The sequence below is a fragment of the Neopsephotus bourkii genome, unplaced genomic scaffold (genome assembly GCF_033783945.1).
Source record: "Neopsephotus bourkii isolate Nb327-2 ecotype Australia unplaced genomic scaffold, CSIRO-AGI_Nbou_v1 NB_379, whole genome shotgun sequence".
Classification (NCBI taxonomy): Eukaryota; Metazoa; Chordata; class Aves; order Psittaciformes; family Psittacidae; genus Neopsephotus; species Neopsephotus bourkii.
The window spans coordinates 1,476,279-1,493,583 of NW_026900884.1; the positions used below are offsets into that span (position 1 = coordinate 1,476,279).

Genomic DNA, 17,305 nt, shown 5'->3' on the forward strand with positions numbered 1-17,305 from the left:
GTAGTGGAAGGGAGGTAGTTGAAATGTGGAATGGTGGACAGAGCAGATGGAATGTTAAATAATAAAATTTGCACCTTCCATTTTATTCCCACTTAGATTTTTTTGTTTGTTTGTTTGTTTGTTTTGTAGAATTTTCAGTGTGGTAACAGTAACTCAGTAATGAAATGTGGTAACTTGGAAATTGGAAACTATTCAAATAGTACAACATTTTGGCTGTGTGCTGATTTTGATTTGCTTTAAATTTTCATGCTCTACCTATTTATGTTTGAGTTTCAGAATATTGTTAGGAATTGTATTATGGCAGGTTATTATTTAATATTTTCTTCAGCTAAGCAACATGATGCAATCTCCTTTGTAATAGCTGTATAATTTATAGCTGGTATGGGCTTATAATTAACTTCTTATACTGGAAGTTTGGAAATACTGGTACTATTTCTTGTGTAGCTATTGCTCTTCCAAATAGGTAGCTATTTGGTCAGAGTTAATAAATTAAACTGTTAAAAGCTCTTATTTAGTTACTTGGGTTCAGCTCAATCTGACACATATTTATTTTCTTAGAGCTGGTGATTCAGATTGCAGCAATTTTCCATGGAAAGAAAGAGTGTTTGCGTACTTTTTCCCCTTAGAGCCCTCTTCCTTTCAGGATAGGCAGGAGTGAAATGCCATCTATAGCTAAGACTTCAACCCCCAGGATTCCTTGGGAGAGCATGCGCTGAAAGCTTCCAGTTGTCAAAGTGCTCTTGCCACTGTGGTCGACTATTTGTCATATACCAAACCTGAAAGAAGAAAATAAATATACTGTCATTTTGTTGATCTTTAAATACAGAAAATCCAAAGGTAAACATTCCTTACAGATTTTTGTGTTGACTGCATGGGTTACTGCATGCAAATGGAGCTGCTATTGTTATGGGGATAGACGTTTCCTGCACTGGATTTTAAATTTTTACAAATACTTACACCAGCAAATAATCAGGAGGTACTGCATTAGTCCAACATTAGACATTGGCTGGCCTATCTTTCAAAGTCATTTATTATCCAGTGTTTTTCCATTCAGACTGGCTTCATTCATTAAAGGTAGGTCTTGACCTTGAAAAGAGGGTTGAATTGTGCCGTGATTTTTACCTTTAAGAAGTAATATGAAAATAATGTGGATTACAATCCTTAGGATAAAGTTCAGAACCAGCTAGCTAAGGCAAGGTACATGTTTGAGACTAGTGCTGTGCTAGCCACTATAGATAACCTGGTGACTAACTGATTTAAATATACTTTATTGATGACAGATTTTTTAATTTCAGCTGCTATGTTTTTCTCGCTAAATATATTTTTATACTGATAGCTCAGAACCAGGGAACAAATACATATAATCTTTTTTTCTCTCTCTCTCATATGTGGAATCATCAGTAATTTTATGTAACCTTAAGAGTAATAGAGATTTTGATAGAAATGAAACTAACGGAAAGCTACACAGAGCTTGGTATATTATGGCTTACTGCAGTACTGCTTTAAACTGCCTTGCAAGGTTTTCTGCACCCCCAGTACCAGCAGAGCTTCTTGTTACAGATGCAATAGTTTGCTCCATTCTGCATAGGAACTTGCCTTCATGTTGTCTCACTGTGTAGTCTGTTCATGAGCTCTTGCTGTTCAGTTTACATATTGAACAGATAAATAAGAGGGAACACGAGCAGTAACTTAATTAATAGCAGAAATCTGTCCTGACACTCATTTTAACTAGAAAGTGTATGTAGGGCTCAGGAGATTTAAAAGAAAAAAAAAAAAAAAAGAAAAAAGTTAAAGGTACACATGAACCATCTGAAAACTGTTGATGTCAGAAGGGAGAGGGTTGTTGATTTCAGTCTTTGCCACCTTTCTTGAACAGTTAATTGATTTGGCTTTACTTTGTAAAACAACAACCCTAAAATAAGGCAATGTACATGTCATATGACTAACTCAAATGCAATTAGGTATGCAGCAATTACTATATTTGACATAGTTAATTGAAGTAATTTTGGTCTCATTTAAAATACTTCTGAGATTGAAAATGATCAATTGACTAAAAGTTTGCAAAATGTGGAGGTTCCCATTCTAGTTTATACAATTGCTGTTCATTGGTGTCTACATATGCATTAGTATCACCATGTTTCAAAAATCAAATGATATTATCTGTCCTATTTCATATGAAGCCCCTATTCTAGCAGATACAACTCAACCATTATACATACCTTTATTTTTTTAGAGTTTAAAATTATGTATTGATTTAACAAATAATTTGCATCACTAGTGTTTCTCTTGTCTATATAAAGATAGTTTCTAAAGTGTGGCATGTCTGTATTTTTTCAATTTGTCCCAGTTTTATTTTTCATTGTGGAAGCATCAGAAACAGCATAGTATGATAGTACCTCCAGTATCTGTGCATTTGGACCTTTTTTCCCAATGAACGAATCACTACTGATTTAGTATATGTAGAAGTACACCGAGTAGAAATACCTTTAAGCAAAGGAGTGCTTTGATGTTTTATACGGGAAGATCGTAAGGTCGCTGAAGGCAAATCTAACACCCGTCGGTGGCTTTGTACATGAAGCGTCGTCCCGTCCCCCCCCACCCCGTTGTGATCGCTTCTCTTGCCCTAAGCAGGCAGCGAGCTGTGCGGCAGAAATAGGCCGGAAAACGATTGCGCAGCTCAGAACCGCTCCAGCATCAGTGTGAGATTTCGTGTGTGCTTTCTCTCTGATAAATTTCAGTAACTGAAAGCTTGTTTGTTAATTAGGGAAAATCGGTACCCGGCTCCTTTAAAGGTACCTTAATAGAAAAGGGGGTGGAGAAGAGTGAAGACTGGTGTCTTTTTAACCTTGCTGAAGGACGCAGCAGTATTTATTGACGTATGCAAATAACCAGGGGGAGGAGGTGGAGGAGGAGGAGGGTGCTTGGAAAAACAGGAACCAGAATCAGTTTCTCATTGCAGGGTGAGAGCTCTGAGTTCCGGTGTAAGAGAAAAGAGACGTGGCGAAATTGCTGTATATCTCTGCCCTATAAGCACATCTCATTTAGACTGAAGGGAAACAAGGCATCAAAAAGGGTGAAGCATCTTAAAAAATATTTTAAAGGCAATCTAGCACGATCAAAGATTACATATTCCTAATTGGGGGAGGGGGAAGATTACGGGTTTGCCTTGCAATTTGCTGTAGCATAGCGCTAGCAATAGGACGAGATTTTTGGCTGGCAAATGATTAAGACAGCCTGGTTTGTGGTATGAATGACAACGTTAATAATCTGTCTTTGTGGTTTTTTACCCTACTGTTTCAGCTGCGCAAACCATGCAGGATGATTTACTGATGGACAAAAGCAAAGCCCAGCCCCAGCAGCAGCAGCGGCAGCAGCAGCAGCAAGATCCAAACTCAGCAGAAGCCCCCTCTACACCCATCTCGTCGGAGACACCGAAATCAGAAGACAGCAGTTCAGTGACTAGTATCGGCACATCAGCTCCTTCACAAAATAGCAAGGAGAAGATGCAGATGGAGTCTCCCATTTTGCCTGGCTTAAGCTTTCACCAGCCTCAACAAGAACCTGCAGCCGGCACCTCCTTGTCTCCCTCCTTCGGCAGCACCTGGTCTACAGGGACCACAAACACGGTGGATGATAGCTTTTTCCAAGGGATTACTCCAGTCAATGGGACAATGCTTTTCCAGAATTTTCCACACCATGTCAACCCTGTATTTGGTGGCACTTTCTCACCTCAAATTGGCCTAGCTCAGACTCAACACCACCAACATCAGCAGCAGCAGCAGCAAGCTCAGCAGCAGCAGCAGCGAAGGTCACCTGTAAGCCCTAATCAGGCACCTTTCGCCCAGAGAAATGCTGCTTACAGCCATCAGCCCATCATGACCAGCAAACCGTCTTCCTCCTCTGTCTCCTCTTCTTCTTCGTCCAGCTGGAACAACCATCAAAATGCAGCTTGGAGTACACCTTCCAATCCTTGGGGTGGGCTGCAGGCTGGCAGGGACCCTCGAAGGGCAGTTGGAGTGGGGGTCGGCGTGGGAGTGGGGGTCGGTGTACCCTCTCCCCTCAATCCCATTTCACCTCTTAAAAAACCATTCTCCAGCAATGTCATTGCCCCTCCGAAGTTCCCACGGGCTGCACCCTTAACCCCCAAATCCTGGATGGAAGACAACGCGTTCAGGACGGACAATGGCAACAATCTGTTGCCCTTTCAGGTAAATGACCACATGCACTTTCTACAATGGTGACAGCTATTGCAAAGTTGTATTTTTTACAGGGTGTATTTCATGTTCTGAGAGGCATCTCCAAAACTCGTATTTGCATCAAATAATAACCTTATATGAAAGAAGTGGGTTTGATCCTAGGGAGTGGATACACAAAGATTCCAAATGCTGGCTTAAGGTTTATAGTCTTATTTTTCTTGTAACTTAAATGTGACAGGGCTTTTGTTTTTTTGGGTGGGTTTTTTTGGTGTTTTTTTGTTGTTGTTGCCTTTTTTAGCATCTGAAAGGTTGTAGCCTTCCTTTGTGAAAACCATGTTTGGCAGACTCCATTCTCTTGGTGCTGTGTGCCTTTTTTTCTTGTTTTCTTTTTCATATTCTCCCGTAGGTGAGAAACAGGAGATATTAAAATTGCTAGCTTTGGTTTTCTAACAGACCTGTTATTTTTCACTAAAGATCCTTCTTTACCTGAAATCCAGTTAATTATTTTACCACCATTGAAAAAACTAGTTGTCCTTATGTTGTGGTGGGATTTAACGGGGAGTCTGATAGCATAAGGTATACATATGAAAAGCTGTATATGTCTGATATGTACACCCTGCTGTTATATGCACAGTGGAGGTTTTAAATACATCTAGAAGGAGTGTGGGTGTGTATGGAAAGAGTGGCGTATCTGTCCTTTCCAGTGAGGAAATGCCTAATACAATTTATGTGATTTAGAAACAGCAGGGAGGTATTGTATAAAATAAAGCATTTTATGCTGTTCAAAATATTTGCACAGAAAAGAGACAATAGGACACGACCTTCAGAGCCATATTGCAATGGAGTCTATTTACTAGCTACATAGCTCTGAAATATTTAAAGCTGCAGTGCCCTTCGCTGTTTTTATCTATGACGACAGACCAGATCAATTGCAGCTGAAACTGGGCCACATAGAAGATTTGCAATTTTAATGCAGAATGAAACCTGTCATGGTGTGAAATCCATTTTAAGTTGAAATAAGCAGAGCGTGCACTTGCAGTTCTGTCTATACAAGGTGAAGGGAATATTGAATTTCTTCAAGATTAGTATTTTTAGTCTCAGGTCAAAATTTTCTGTTTTGAAATATAATGAAATCGTTTCTGTATGCTTTCTCTTTAGGTAACCACTTTCTCAACAAAGTATTAACTCAAACATTTTCAACTTATCAGTATACTAAGAACAGCATCTAGGTTGACAGTACTAGAAACAACGAAAATAAAAATCAAACACCACCCCCACCTTACTTTATGAGATTGTTGAAGTAAAATATATGCATTCCTGTGCACTTTCTAGTCCCATTCAAAGAGGGCACCTTATAGTCAGCCTTGAAATTTCATTTTGCTGCTTCATTCTGGTTAAAGGGAGAGTTGCTAATTTTTTATTGGCTACCCTAAATGAAGGCGGAGTGGCTTCTGGTGAACTTCTGGTCGATGTTTCTCAAGCACTGGAGTCTGGAGAAAGATTATACTTTAGACACAATATGCCTGGTAAAGCTGCTATGCTGCGCAGCAATACAAAAGCTGATTAATATAGTTCCCAGTCATTTTTTAGGAGTCGGAAATGTGTTTCAATTTACAATTATTCTTTTATTTAAGTTGTCTACATGTAAGACATTACAAATTTTGATAGAATTGAATTAATAGGGAAAACAACAGTAAATGGTCTTATATCTGTGGTTTGCTTGGTGAGATGCATCTTTAAGGAATACACAACTTTATTATTGTGACTAAATTGCCACAAATTCAACTAGCAGATACTTATCACTAGGGAAAAAAAAATACATAAATGTTTTAAAAGTTCTTTTGAGTTTAAGGTTTTGAAAAGCTAAGGTATTAGCCAACATGTACATCCAGAAACTTGTTTTCTTCTCGGTGAATTTAACCAGGTATTTTCCTGTTCAGCTGAAATCAAATACTTAGACTACTCTCAGCACCAGCTGGAATAACAGTGTGCTTTCAGACATTCTGAAAATTTGTGATTTTTTTTCCTGCTAGGCTGTTTCCAATGCAAGCTGCCAAATTTTGCACACAGGGTTATAATATGGTGATGTTGATTGCTCGTATACTTAACAAATTGCCAAAGAAGTCTTGAAACTGTACTATCAATAGGAAGCAATCGTTTAGTTACATTGATAAAAATGAAATTCAAATTCATATCAGGCTTTAGTGCTGCCTGGATTCTGGCTGCCTTTTTTTTTTTTTCCTTTTTTTTTTTCCCTTCTTTTTAAATCCCTCCTTCCCCTCCTCCCCCCATCCTTTCCCCTCAGTTATTGGGCAATATGTTGACACAGTAACTTCTGCTTGTCAGCACTATCAAGAAATTCTGGCAGGTTTATCCGTGTACATCTGCCACCCTTCATAACTGAGCATTTTTTATCTGCTTCAGAAATATCTCTCAAACTGGCTAGCAAGTCATCAGCGAATTCTTTGTGCTAACCCATTCTTTTATGTTGCGATTATAAGACTTTATATTTAATTAATTCGTTAAGAAGATAGGAAGCTCAAGATGTTCTAAATAAAAAGAAAATATTGGTATGTTTGAATTAACATCAGTGATACTGATTTTTTAATTCAGGTCTTTGCAGTGATAAAAAAATTCTAAGCAGAAAAGCTGTATAATCAAAATTTGTTATCTGAGTAAGTAATAATTGAAGACAGCTGATACTCACCTACTGATAGATCTAGTTCTAGGAAAGAATGTTGAATTGGAAAAATGTTTCATATAAGAGCATGCACGTAAAGCAGTATGCTAGATGTCTTCTTCCTTGAATTTGAGTAATACATTAGCGTACCTTGCATGTCAAGCCCAGTTGGCCGCTCTCCCAAGGAGTTGTGCTGCAGAGCATATCAGAACATATAAAATATAAATTGATGGAAATTCTGTTGGCATCTGCCTTGTGATTGGTGTTGAAAGGCAACTAAAAATGCTTTGAAGGAGACAGTTTTCATATACGTAGAAAAATACCACTAAATGAAGATACAAAGCTGATGATTGAAAGGAAAGAGAAAAGAAACAATCAGCCTGGAATGAAACTTAATGTAGTAGTAAGAGTTGGAGAAGATAATCTCAGAAATAGATACAGAGTAAGGCCAGATATGAAATATAGAAGCATGGCCAGTTCATTGTTCTTAACGTTCTTCGGCTTCTGAGTGACAAGCAGTAGTGCTATGCCATTATGCTAGGTGATCTTCATTTCTGGCATTTGAGGTTGAGTTGTACGACCTGATTGTCCCTGGGACCTGGGCAATGGTTCAGCTCTTTTTTTATGTCAGAGTGATGGGGCTTGAGGAGAGCTATTAATCATCTTGTGTTTCTGAACTGCTCCCAGAATTCTCTTTTCCCTTCACTTGTCTCAGGTATATAGTGTGTTTCTTCTGGCCATGTGAAGATATTGGGGTTAGGAGGATTGATAGTGCCTGAAATTGGAAGCATGGATGAGAAATTCTCTTAATGGTGGAGAAGATAAAAGGAATTAAATGTTTGGATACCAGTTTGCCAATTAAGAAAGCCTACCCTGTGGATTTTTAATAATAATAACAGCACTATAAGAATTTCCCAGAAATTGTTCTGAGTAACGTTCCTTAGAAACGGGGAAAAAACGCGCAATTGCAAGTTTCTTTTATTAAAAAAAAAAAAAAAAAAGAACAGCAATTTGGTGCTCTGAAGATTCTGGCCTGCATCAAGTCATTCTTGGCAGCTTTACTGATAATTCTTTAGCAAAAATAGGTAAGGTGGTATTTATTGTGTATAAATATAGTTTTAACATGCTGTCATTTGCAGGGAGGTGTTTCGGTGTTTGTTTTTTTCCTCACTGATTTCAATAGAATTAGTCTGGGCCCAGGTAAAATTACAAGCTAAATTTAGAAATTATATGTAACTTCAATATTTCATACGTAAACAAAATGCAAACCCAAACACACAGTGTGTTTATGTGTAAGTATATACGCATAAACACGTTTGTATGAATATATGTTTATGCACTTAGCTTATAGATATATATTTGCAGGCGCAAAGTACTGAGTGTTGTACTTAGTGTTGTTTTTTGAGTGAAATGAAGGGCAGGGGAATGGCCACTGTATTTATAATTCCATTGTGACTTTTGGTTGATGATTAACAGGCAGCTTCTTACCCTAAGAAGCTGCTTTCTTTAAACGTTTGAAGTTCTTCAGGCCTGCGATACTAGTCCATACTTAGCTTGCTCCATGCTAATACAGATTGATACTCATATTATGTGCATCAACGAATATACACATTTCTTCATAAGCAATGAATTAGCTGTAGCTTGTCATAGTTCTGTTTCTTAACACTGCAGTAGCCTGAAATGCATGTTAGGGTATCTCGTGTATGTGTGTGTTTATTAAAAATGATGACTGAATTAGAATGAGTTCAAGTACTGGAACATTCACAAACATAACATACGGTTTTAGATTTATGAGTAAAGGAGTTTTACTGGCTAATACACCCTGGTGACTGTCATTTCAGAACCTGTGTTAATTTTAGATTTTTGTTTTTTCTTCAACCAGAAGTAGTTGTATGCAATATTTGAAGATTTTTTTTTAACTTTTTTTTTTTTTAAAGCACTTTATTTCCTTAGTCTGAATTTGCCATTCTGTGCTCTGGCTTCGTAACAGGTCAGCAGGTAACCATACTGAGTATCATTACTGGTATCTTGAAAATTGTTACTTAATGTGTACCATAATCTTAATTTTTCTCACATGGTGACACAAGTACTGGCAGCCTGCAACTTTATGAACAAAAACAACAAAAAAGAACCTGGTTGTTACTGAAATAATTTAGTCTGCTCTTCGTCTGCTTATTTTCCTTCTTCTTTCTTACATGCTTTTCTTGCTACTTATTGTGATAGTTAATAGTAACGTGAGAATGCATGTCATGGTATCTCAGTAGTCATGCAGGATAGCAGATACAAGCAATACATGATGTTCTAGCCTTAGGGGTTGTGAAATATTTTACAGTTTGTGTTTGAGTTTCTAAATATTTGTATTTTTGAATTAATGAAAATACAGTAAGAGTACAGAAAAAAAGCATACAGCTTTCATATTTAAAGTATGGTAATTTGAGCACCAATTACTTATTGATTATTGTCTTAATTTTAAGTAACCATAGAATCATAGAGTGGTTTGGGTTGGAAGAAACCTTAAAGACCATCTAGTTCCAACCCCTTTGTCATGGGCAGGAACACATTCCACTATACCTGACTGCTCCAAGCCCCGTCCAACCTGCCCTTGAGCACTTCCAGGCACAGGGCAGCCAGAGTCTCTGTGCAACCTTCTCCAGTGCTTCTGCTCCCTAACAGTAATGGACTTCTTGCTAATAGCTAAGCTAAATCTACCTTTTCTCAGAGTAAAGCCATTACCTGTTGTCCTACCACTATACTGAATCATAGATAAGCCCTTGAAAGCAGTGAAGGTAGAGCTAACGTGTAAGTTTAGTATGCAGTTGGTATTCTGAGTAATTCCATATATAGGCAGGACTTCCTTAAAAATATTAACGGTATTAATATAGAACAGTAAATTAATATTTTTTTCTTAAAGATTTGATAATTACCTGCCTTTGGGAGGTAAGGAAAAAGAGAAGATGAAGAGAATGGCAATTTATTTTAATATTTCCCTCCTTGGATCATCTTCCTCAATTTTAATATTTTTTTTTGCCTAGGGGCATTACTAAATATAAAAGGAAGAGAGATCTGGAAAAGTGTTGTTTTGCTGTTCCAGGTGATTTTCAGGTGGAAGATATGCATTTGCTGAATGGATGGTGGACATTTCCATTTCTTAGACGTTTATAAAATAGCTCTCCTGTCATTAACATCACTTATGAGTGATTCCTGGCTGAAGCATACCAAGGGGAAGCTAAAACATAGCACTGCTTCATTTAAAGTTATGTAGTGATCTTAAAATGTGTATGTTTTATCGGAGTTTTGCTTGGACCAGGTAGAGTCTTTAAGAAGACTCTCTGCTTTAAAAAACTTGTAAATTATTCTGAAAAGCAAAACATACCAAAACTATCCAGTGATGACCTTTAAGAGAGGCCCTAAGGCTCTCTGGTCTTTGTTTTACTTTTTCCTACTGATCACTTGAGACAGTGTTGTAAATTTGAATATATTATTAATAAATAAAAGATGCGTCTAGAAATTTACTCAAAACATTATTCCACATTATTGCATAAACTCACACCAGAAATAAAGGCCTTTACAAACTTCACTGTTTTTTCCCATCATATTTTTTTTATCATAGTAACATGTCATGTTATTTAAGGACAAGGATCTATTCAAGACCATTAGTATAATGGCAGTTAGCAGAATTTATACATAGAAGAAGTATCTCCTTTTTCTTTGTTTTCCTTATTTCCCCCAACTCTGTTTTCTTAAATTTCAGAAATCAGTATTGAAAGCTTTTCGTGTATATTTGTTGGTTGCAATTAATTGCTGAAAATGAAACACTGTATTCTTTACGCATGAATGAGGACTGTTTACTCATATTCCATATTTTCAGAAAAATCATGTTTTATTGTCAGAAGGTGTCAAAAGTAGGTAAAGAAATTATGTATGGTCTTCAAATGGGAGGAACAATAGAAGTAGGTGGAAGTTACTGCCTTCTCTCAGAGGTGGTGTGCTCTTCCAGCCTGTTGCAAACCCAGTTAAGTGCTTAATTTAGTAAGATGCTGCATGAAGTAGTTCTTACAATTTCTCATCTCAACCTGCTTGTTTGGTATGGTGAGGTGGAAATAAAATTTCAGAAAGGGCAGGAAACAAAGTTTTCCAATTTCTGTTTACTCAGTATAAGGTTGGCTAACTTTCCCTGGACTCTTTCTGGTGCTGTGCGGGCTAATAGCGTCCCTTCTATAGGGAAATTTCCTAAGTGTTCAGATGTGTTTGGAGATGGTTTGTTTTTTTTTCCTCCACTAGTCAGCAACAAGAGTGGATAAAACGTGTAGTATGAGAGAAATAAACTATGCGTATTTCAAAACTGTAGGCAAATTATCCATTCCTAATTAATAGTAGCATTTTGAATATAAAGGGAAATTACGTATGTACATTTATAATCTATATCTGTGTAGAAGCAGTTTTTCTTCAGGAAAGAATTGTAATTAACCATAACACCTGCTTTAGAACTGATTTGACAAAGTAGCTTTGGCTGCTGTTGAGATAATTTAAGATTATTTGCCTTTTTACCACACTTCAGCTAAACCTATTTTGTCAGCAGCTCTGTGAGTTGAAATCTAATAGTTTTCCATTCTCATTTTCTAACAGCATGTTTAGACTTCACAGTTTCTATGCTATTGTGACATTTTATACATTCTGTAACTGAATTTAGGGTACCGTGTTTTATTTCATTCTTTATTCTTTATTTAATTCTTCCTTCTTTCACTAAGTAGAAAACTTGAGACGTGCCAAAGCATTGCTTTTAATCAATTATTAGAATATTGTACATACTGAGAATGATAAGCAGGTGCCTCAGCAGTCAGATAACTATTATTTTTGCGTCTAGAAACAGGTCTTCACTTGTGTAATCATTATTATTGTAAATTTTAGAATTTAAAAAAGGCAAGTTCTGAAATGTCACAGAAACTTGGTCAACATTTTCATTTTCTTAAGTTTCAGTTATATGATTGTCTTTTCCTGCAAGTTCCCGGTAGCATTTATAAAACACAGCTAACTGAAACATTTCTTTTCTCCATCATTTAATGTGGCTTTGTCTCTTTACTTTTCAAACTCATCTCAGAGATAAAATGGGCAATTTTTCTAAGATCGTGTAGAAGAGAAACATTGTGCTTATTGTGATAGATACTGATCTGCTTTGTTACAACGGTGTTAGGAGAAGGTGCTATGGTCTCCATCCTATGAATGTAAATATGAGGCATGAAGTTTCAGGAATTCATTTTCTTCTCAATGCTCAGTCTGAGAAGACGAAAAAGTTGGGTTTTTTTATGAAATATTTAGCATTCATAGATAGCTCTTTGAAAACAGAACGTCCATTGGCTGTCTCTTAAGCTTGCTGTTTGTGTGGATCTCAAATTAGGCATAAAAAAAGTGAAGAAAACAAATTGTCACTTGTGAAAAGTTTTAGTTCAAGTTATGTGCCAATTATTCAGGAATTAAGAACTTTTCATCAGGGAAAATAAGCAAAATATTTTATTTCCTTAATTGAGACCAATATTTCTTTCAACTGTGGTGTTCTCTGTACATCTTCCAAATCCTGCAAGAAACAACGTAGAACTTCTGTAACAAACAGCATCTTAATTGTTCAAAAACATCACTGGTGGGCACTGGATGAGATAGGGTTTTGTCAGGAAAATGGGTTTGAAACTTAGACAGCTATAGTTATATTTGTAGAATCATAGAATGGTTTGGGTTGGAAGAGACCAGTTCCAGCTGGTCTCAATAGCAGCATCCAGTTCTGACCTCCTGCCATGGGCAGGGACACTTTCCGCTAGACCAGGTTGCTCAAAAAAGCTCTTGTCTTGAAAACTGCCAGGGATGAGGCATCCACAATTTCAGCTTGCAAGAATTGTTGCTTTTTTATGAATTCAGAGACCTTAAGGAAAATACTTAAGCAAAACCACAGATTCTATTCCATGTTAGGATGATGACCTTCACATGATTCATCAGCCGAGTTGGATTATTTTGATGAGCTCTACAGATTGTTCTTGATTTAACAAAGTTAATGAAAGTAGTATGTACAGAGCACATACTGTCAATGGGTTTCAGGTTTGGGTGAAACATTATTTTGTGGGCATGGCTCCTTTTGTTTGTTTGTTTTGTCCAGCCTTGAATGGTTCAGTTCCACTCCTTTCAAACTTCCCTTCTAGTTCTTTCTGTTCCTGCTTCTTGATCCCCTTTTTTACTGAGGCTTCCCATTTGAGTTGGCCTTCCCTATTCTGCTTCCTATCTCAAAGCTTCAAGTTACACAGGAAGGCCCAGTAAACCTCTGTAGTCATCAGCTGAATCATGTTCACTTACTCTGTGGGAATTACTTCTGGCCAAACTTAATAGCATTAGGGGTTTTAAGTAGGTTTAGATAAATTCAGGGAGAATGAAGTTTTCAGAAATATTATCTAGAAGTTACACATTTCTAAAATTTAGGAATTTTAACCATGTGATAACTTAGTCTGAACGTGCTAAACCAACTTTCTTTCCCCATCCTCACACCCTGCTTTCAGAATGTATGACTTGGGATGGATTTTCACATGGATTGACAGAAAACCACTTCTGACATAACATGAGAAAAGCATTATGTCATTAATGTGGACATTTTGCATATATGTAATTTTGTTTTATGTCATAATCATTAAGTGGGTGTTCCAGTGAAATTCATCATTCCTACATGGAAGAATTATTGTGAAGGCGCTAATCTTAAAAAAAATTCACCCTAAAAAGTTATTTTTGGCAGCACTGTAAGCAACTTAAAGCTGACCTTTTAATAAGAAATGTCAGACAACTTGAGAAAGTGATACTATCTGTAATGCATTACATTTCTGAATTAATCTCTTCTATATACAGGAATGGCTCTTCAAAACAAAGAAAATCACCCATTGAATCATTCTTTTTTTGTTCTCCAAGTGGCAAACGTTTTTTTTGTTGTTGTTGTGATTAAGGTTTATTTTCTAAAGGAATTATGGTTTCTTAGGAAATTTGCTAAAAATAAAACACAAACATTTATTTAAAGAAAATATATTTAATGCTAAAATATTTGGATTAAATTAAAGGTCATAATTTCTTGCTGGAAGTAGTTGCTTCATTCTGCTTGAAGCAGTGGAAATGTTTTAGGCTGTTGCTGCTTTTGTCTGGTAGTTATCAGCAAGGGAAAAAATAAAGGACTTGCCATATGTTCTTGAACAATGATGTCATTCCTACCTGATAAATCTTAAAAAGGCAAACCCAGTGATTTTGACGGATAAAGTTTAAATCATCACTGTACCATCAATACTACTACATTATCACTATTGACTAGTTTGTTTACACTGTGTGTGTAGATAAACTAAATTTAGCAACCAGGAACTAGAACCACCAAACTAATTTTCTTCCAAAAATTTTTTTTTTTTAAATTAGTGTGTGTCTCTCCTCTCAGTTACTTCTTTGATTTCCAAAGGTCTTAATGGTTATGCTTAGTCTTTTACATGGTTATAGTGAAAAAATGCTATTTTAATGTATTTTTGTGTATGTTCTAAATTCTTGATACAATGGTGGATGTGTGTTAAAATGTGAATTGTAGGGTTTTTACTTCTTACAAAGTCTTAACCTCCTAAAAGGTCTCCTAGATGTTTCTTCAACCTTAAACTTATCATGCTTTTCTCTTTAACTAACCCCAGATAATAATAAATAAAAAATTAAACCCAAGTTGACAGTTCTTTTGCTTTGCTGGTAAATTCAGTAATCATTTTTTATTAAAACCTTCTCACTGGTATCTAACTGAAATGCCATTTAATTTTAGTTACATCACATACAATGTATGTATCAAACAGTTCTTACCATGAAAGCATTTAGACTGTTAACAACAACAACAAAAAAGGCATGGAATGAGTGAATAGTTTTGGAGCTTGTGCTAGGTATTGTTGGACCATCTTCTCAGCTCAGCTATGCTGAGTGTTATCCTTTATAGAGCTATTTTTACTTTTCCCCCAGGATGGTGTTTTATGGTTTTTTAGTTTTATTTCTTTATGCTCTATTTTACAATTGCTTTTTTTGATGATATTTAAGACAGTATTAAAAAATACATTTAGTTTGGCTTACAAATTCAGTCTGTTAAATTAGAGTATCCAAGAACAGTGCTTTGCAAGATGCTCCATGAAATTTTAGATAATCTGTTTTTCAAGCCTCATCTTCCGCTGACATGACGAAGATTATCCAGTCATTCTTTTTCTCTGTTCTATTTCTAACTTTCAAATTTTGCTATTTCTTTCCTATTAACCTAAAAAGAAGATATAAATCAATCTTTTCAGACCATCAAATTAAGTATTAAAAAGGCAGTGCTAAGATGAAGATAATTTTACTGGAAAATTTAACCCTTATTTATAAGAAAGTACTTGTGCTTTAGTTCAAGTACCATATTTTTTTCTCATTTTGTGTAATATCTTTGGTTTTTAATCTCATATGCAGGTGTGACAAGGTGTTCTTGAATTGCTCTGAGCAAATCCTGTTTATATATTTACTGGTAGGGCATCGATTGAGGTCCAAGGGAGCTTTTATCTGCTTAGTTTTTCAGGCAGATACCTAGAATGTAAAAGAGATCTGAACTTCTTTGTCAAGTTAAGCATGTGTTAAGCAGCTGGAAACTAGGTAGAGAGTTAGCAGCATGTGACAGACAATCATGATATATGACCTTGCAGCAATCAACCGATCGTACTTCAGAAACCTTAAATCTACTAAACTCCCATGTTCCCTCTGGTCTCCCAAGGAAGTGTTTTCCAGAATACTACTAGAGCTTTCTTAGGTGTATCCTTACTACATATTTTTACTTTTTGTGAAAGAGATTTGTTAAAAGCATTAATGAATTAACATGGAGGTAGCTATTGTTACTACCATTTACTATGTGACCTTTACAGTAACTATACATTTGTAAACAGTTAATAAGTGCTTAATGTATAAACTGACTGTTGGGGTCCAGCACATTAACAGATGGCTTATAACCAAATCTAGTGCCACCTATTGATATGCTTAGTAGCCATTAAGATGTATTATAACCAAGTCTGTCAAATGTTTTTAACATACTTTGTGGTTTTCAAATTTTCTTTCAGCTACTCATAAAGATACCTTTTAGCTTTAAATTATGATTGCCATAACAGTCTGACCTAATATTTCATCTCACTAAATAATTCTCTTACATAGTCTTTCTGGGATCATATTATTTCTTCCTGCCACACTTAAAACAAACAAAACCCAAAACCCAACCAAACAAAAAACCCAAACAAACAAAAAAAAACCCAAACCAAAACCAACAACAACAGAAATTACCAAACAACAAAATCCTCCCAAACAAACAGTGAAACCTCTCACAGTAACTGCAAGGGCTTTTCCTAAAATACACAAAGCCCTAAGTAGCAGCAGTAGGAAGACTAAAGCAGAATGAGAGGGTGGAGAAAAAAGTCAGGGATACGAAAAAGTAGGATGAAGCTGTGGCTTTTTCATGTGCAGCAATCCAAGATGACAATATGCCCATTTACTTTCTGTGGATGAGAATTTCTGCAAATAAAATCTTGTGAACTTTAGGCTGGGTTTGACATTTTGGCGGTAAGGGTCCCCAGCTTGGTGGTTCCTGTTACTTTTGGCTGGTAATAAATGAAGCTGTACCTGTGATTTGAAAGTGGATTGTAGTAGATTCCACAGTTTGTGTGGAAGGCTTCACTTTCTAGAGAAATTTTGCTTACGTAGCAGCCTTGTTTGAATATAAAATGGAACTGGTCAATGTTTCAAAATACAGCTCTCTTGGTCCTTGGCTTCACTGGGCATGTAGAGGAAGGAGAATAATTTAAAAGAATAAATATAATGAAAAAAGTTGGTGTGAGGTTTTTGTTGTTGTTGTTGTTGTGTTTGTTTGTTTTTAAAATGAATATGGATGTAGATAGATGCAAAAGTCCCCCAAACAGAAGTATCAGGTTTTGCACAACCTGCAGTTTTGTTTACCTTTTCACACTTAACATTTATACTTGTGGTTTATAATTTTCCAGAAATTAACTAATTATTGTCTGTCTTCTTTCTGTGTGTTTTGCCTTTTTTTTTTTCTGGTTAATGAGGTCCCAGTTTGTACTGAAAATTGAGTCCTTGAGGTCATGATCTTGTAGTCACTGCTATTAAGTTTCATCCTGCTTTGCTGCAGTTCTTCAGATTAATTCAGTTCTTTCTGTATGATGAGCTGGTCTCCTCTGTATTGATGATACGTATGTTGTAAATATTATTCATGTGTTCCTACTTTAATAACCAGCCTTAGTGATAAAGTTGGTCTTACAATTTGCCTAAAGGCAAACGCCATTAGTAATTTTTCTTCAGCAGATTTCTCATTTAGCGCTATCAGTTCTTTCCCTTTTTGTTGTTTTCCTTATGTCAGTTGCACTCATTA

At 36.2% G+C, this 17,305-nt stretch overlaps 1 protein-coding gene and 1 long non-coding RNA gene across 12 annotated transcripts in view; one reads left to right on the plus strand and one right to left on the minus strand.

The window, feature by feature from the left end:
- Positions 1 to 17,305, plus strand: part of CPEB3 (cytoplasmic polyadenylation element binding protein 3) — a 92,769-nt gene that overhangs the window by 4,684 nt on the left and 70,780 nt on the right. For 4 of the 11 annotated variants that reach the window (XM_061349003.1, XM_061349012.1, XM_061349005.1 and 1 more), the window contains exons 1-2: positions 2,608 to 2,960; positions 3,301 to 4,208. In XM_061349003.1, the coding sequence (XP_061204987.1) occupies positions 2,879 to 2,960; positions 3,301 to 4,208 (990 nt within the window). In that variant the 5' untranslated portion in view covers positions 2,608 to 2,878. Of the gene's footprint in view, positions 1 to 664; positions 838 to 2,607; positions 3,074 to 3,300; positions 4,209 to 17,305 lie in introns of those variants that run through there. The other 7 variants (XM_061349010.1, XM_061349011.1, XM_061349009.1 and 4 more) reach the window with 4 other exon arrangements.
- On the minus strand, positions 317 to 2,600 carry LOC133210000 (uncharacterized). The gene is made up of 3 exons (XR_009724825.1): positions 2,485 to 2,600; positions 958 to 1,122; positions 317 to 776 (listed from the first exon to the last, which is right to left on the minus strand). It is a non-coding gene; the product is annotated as an uncharacterized LOC133210000 (long non-coding RNA).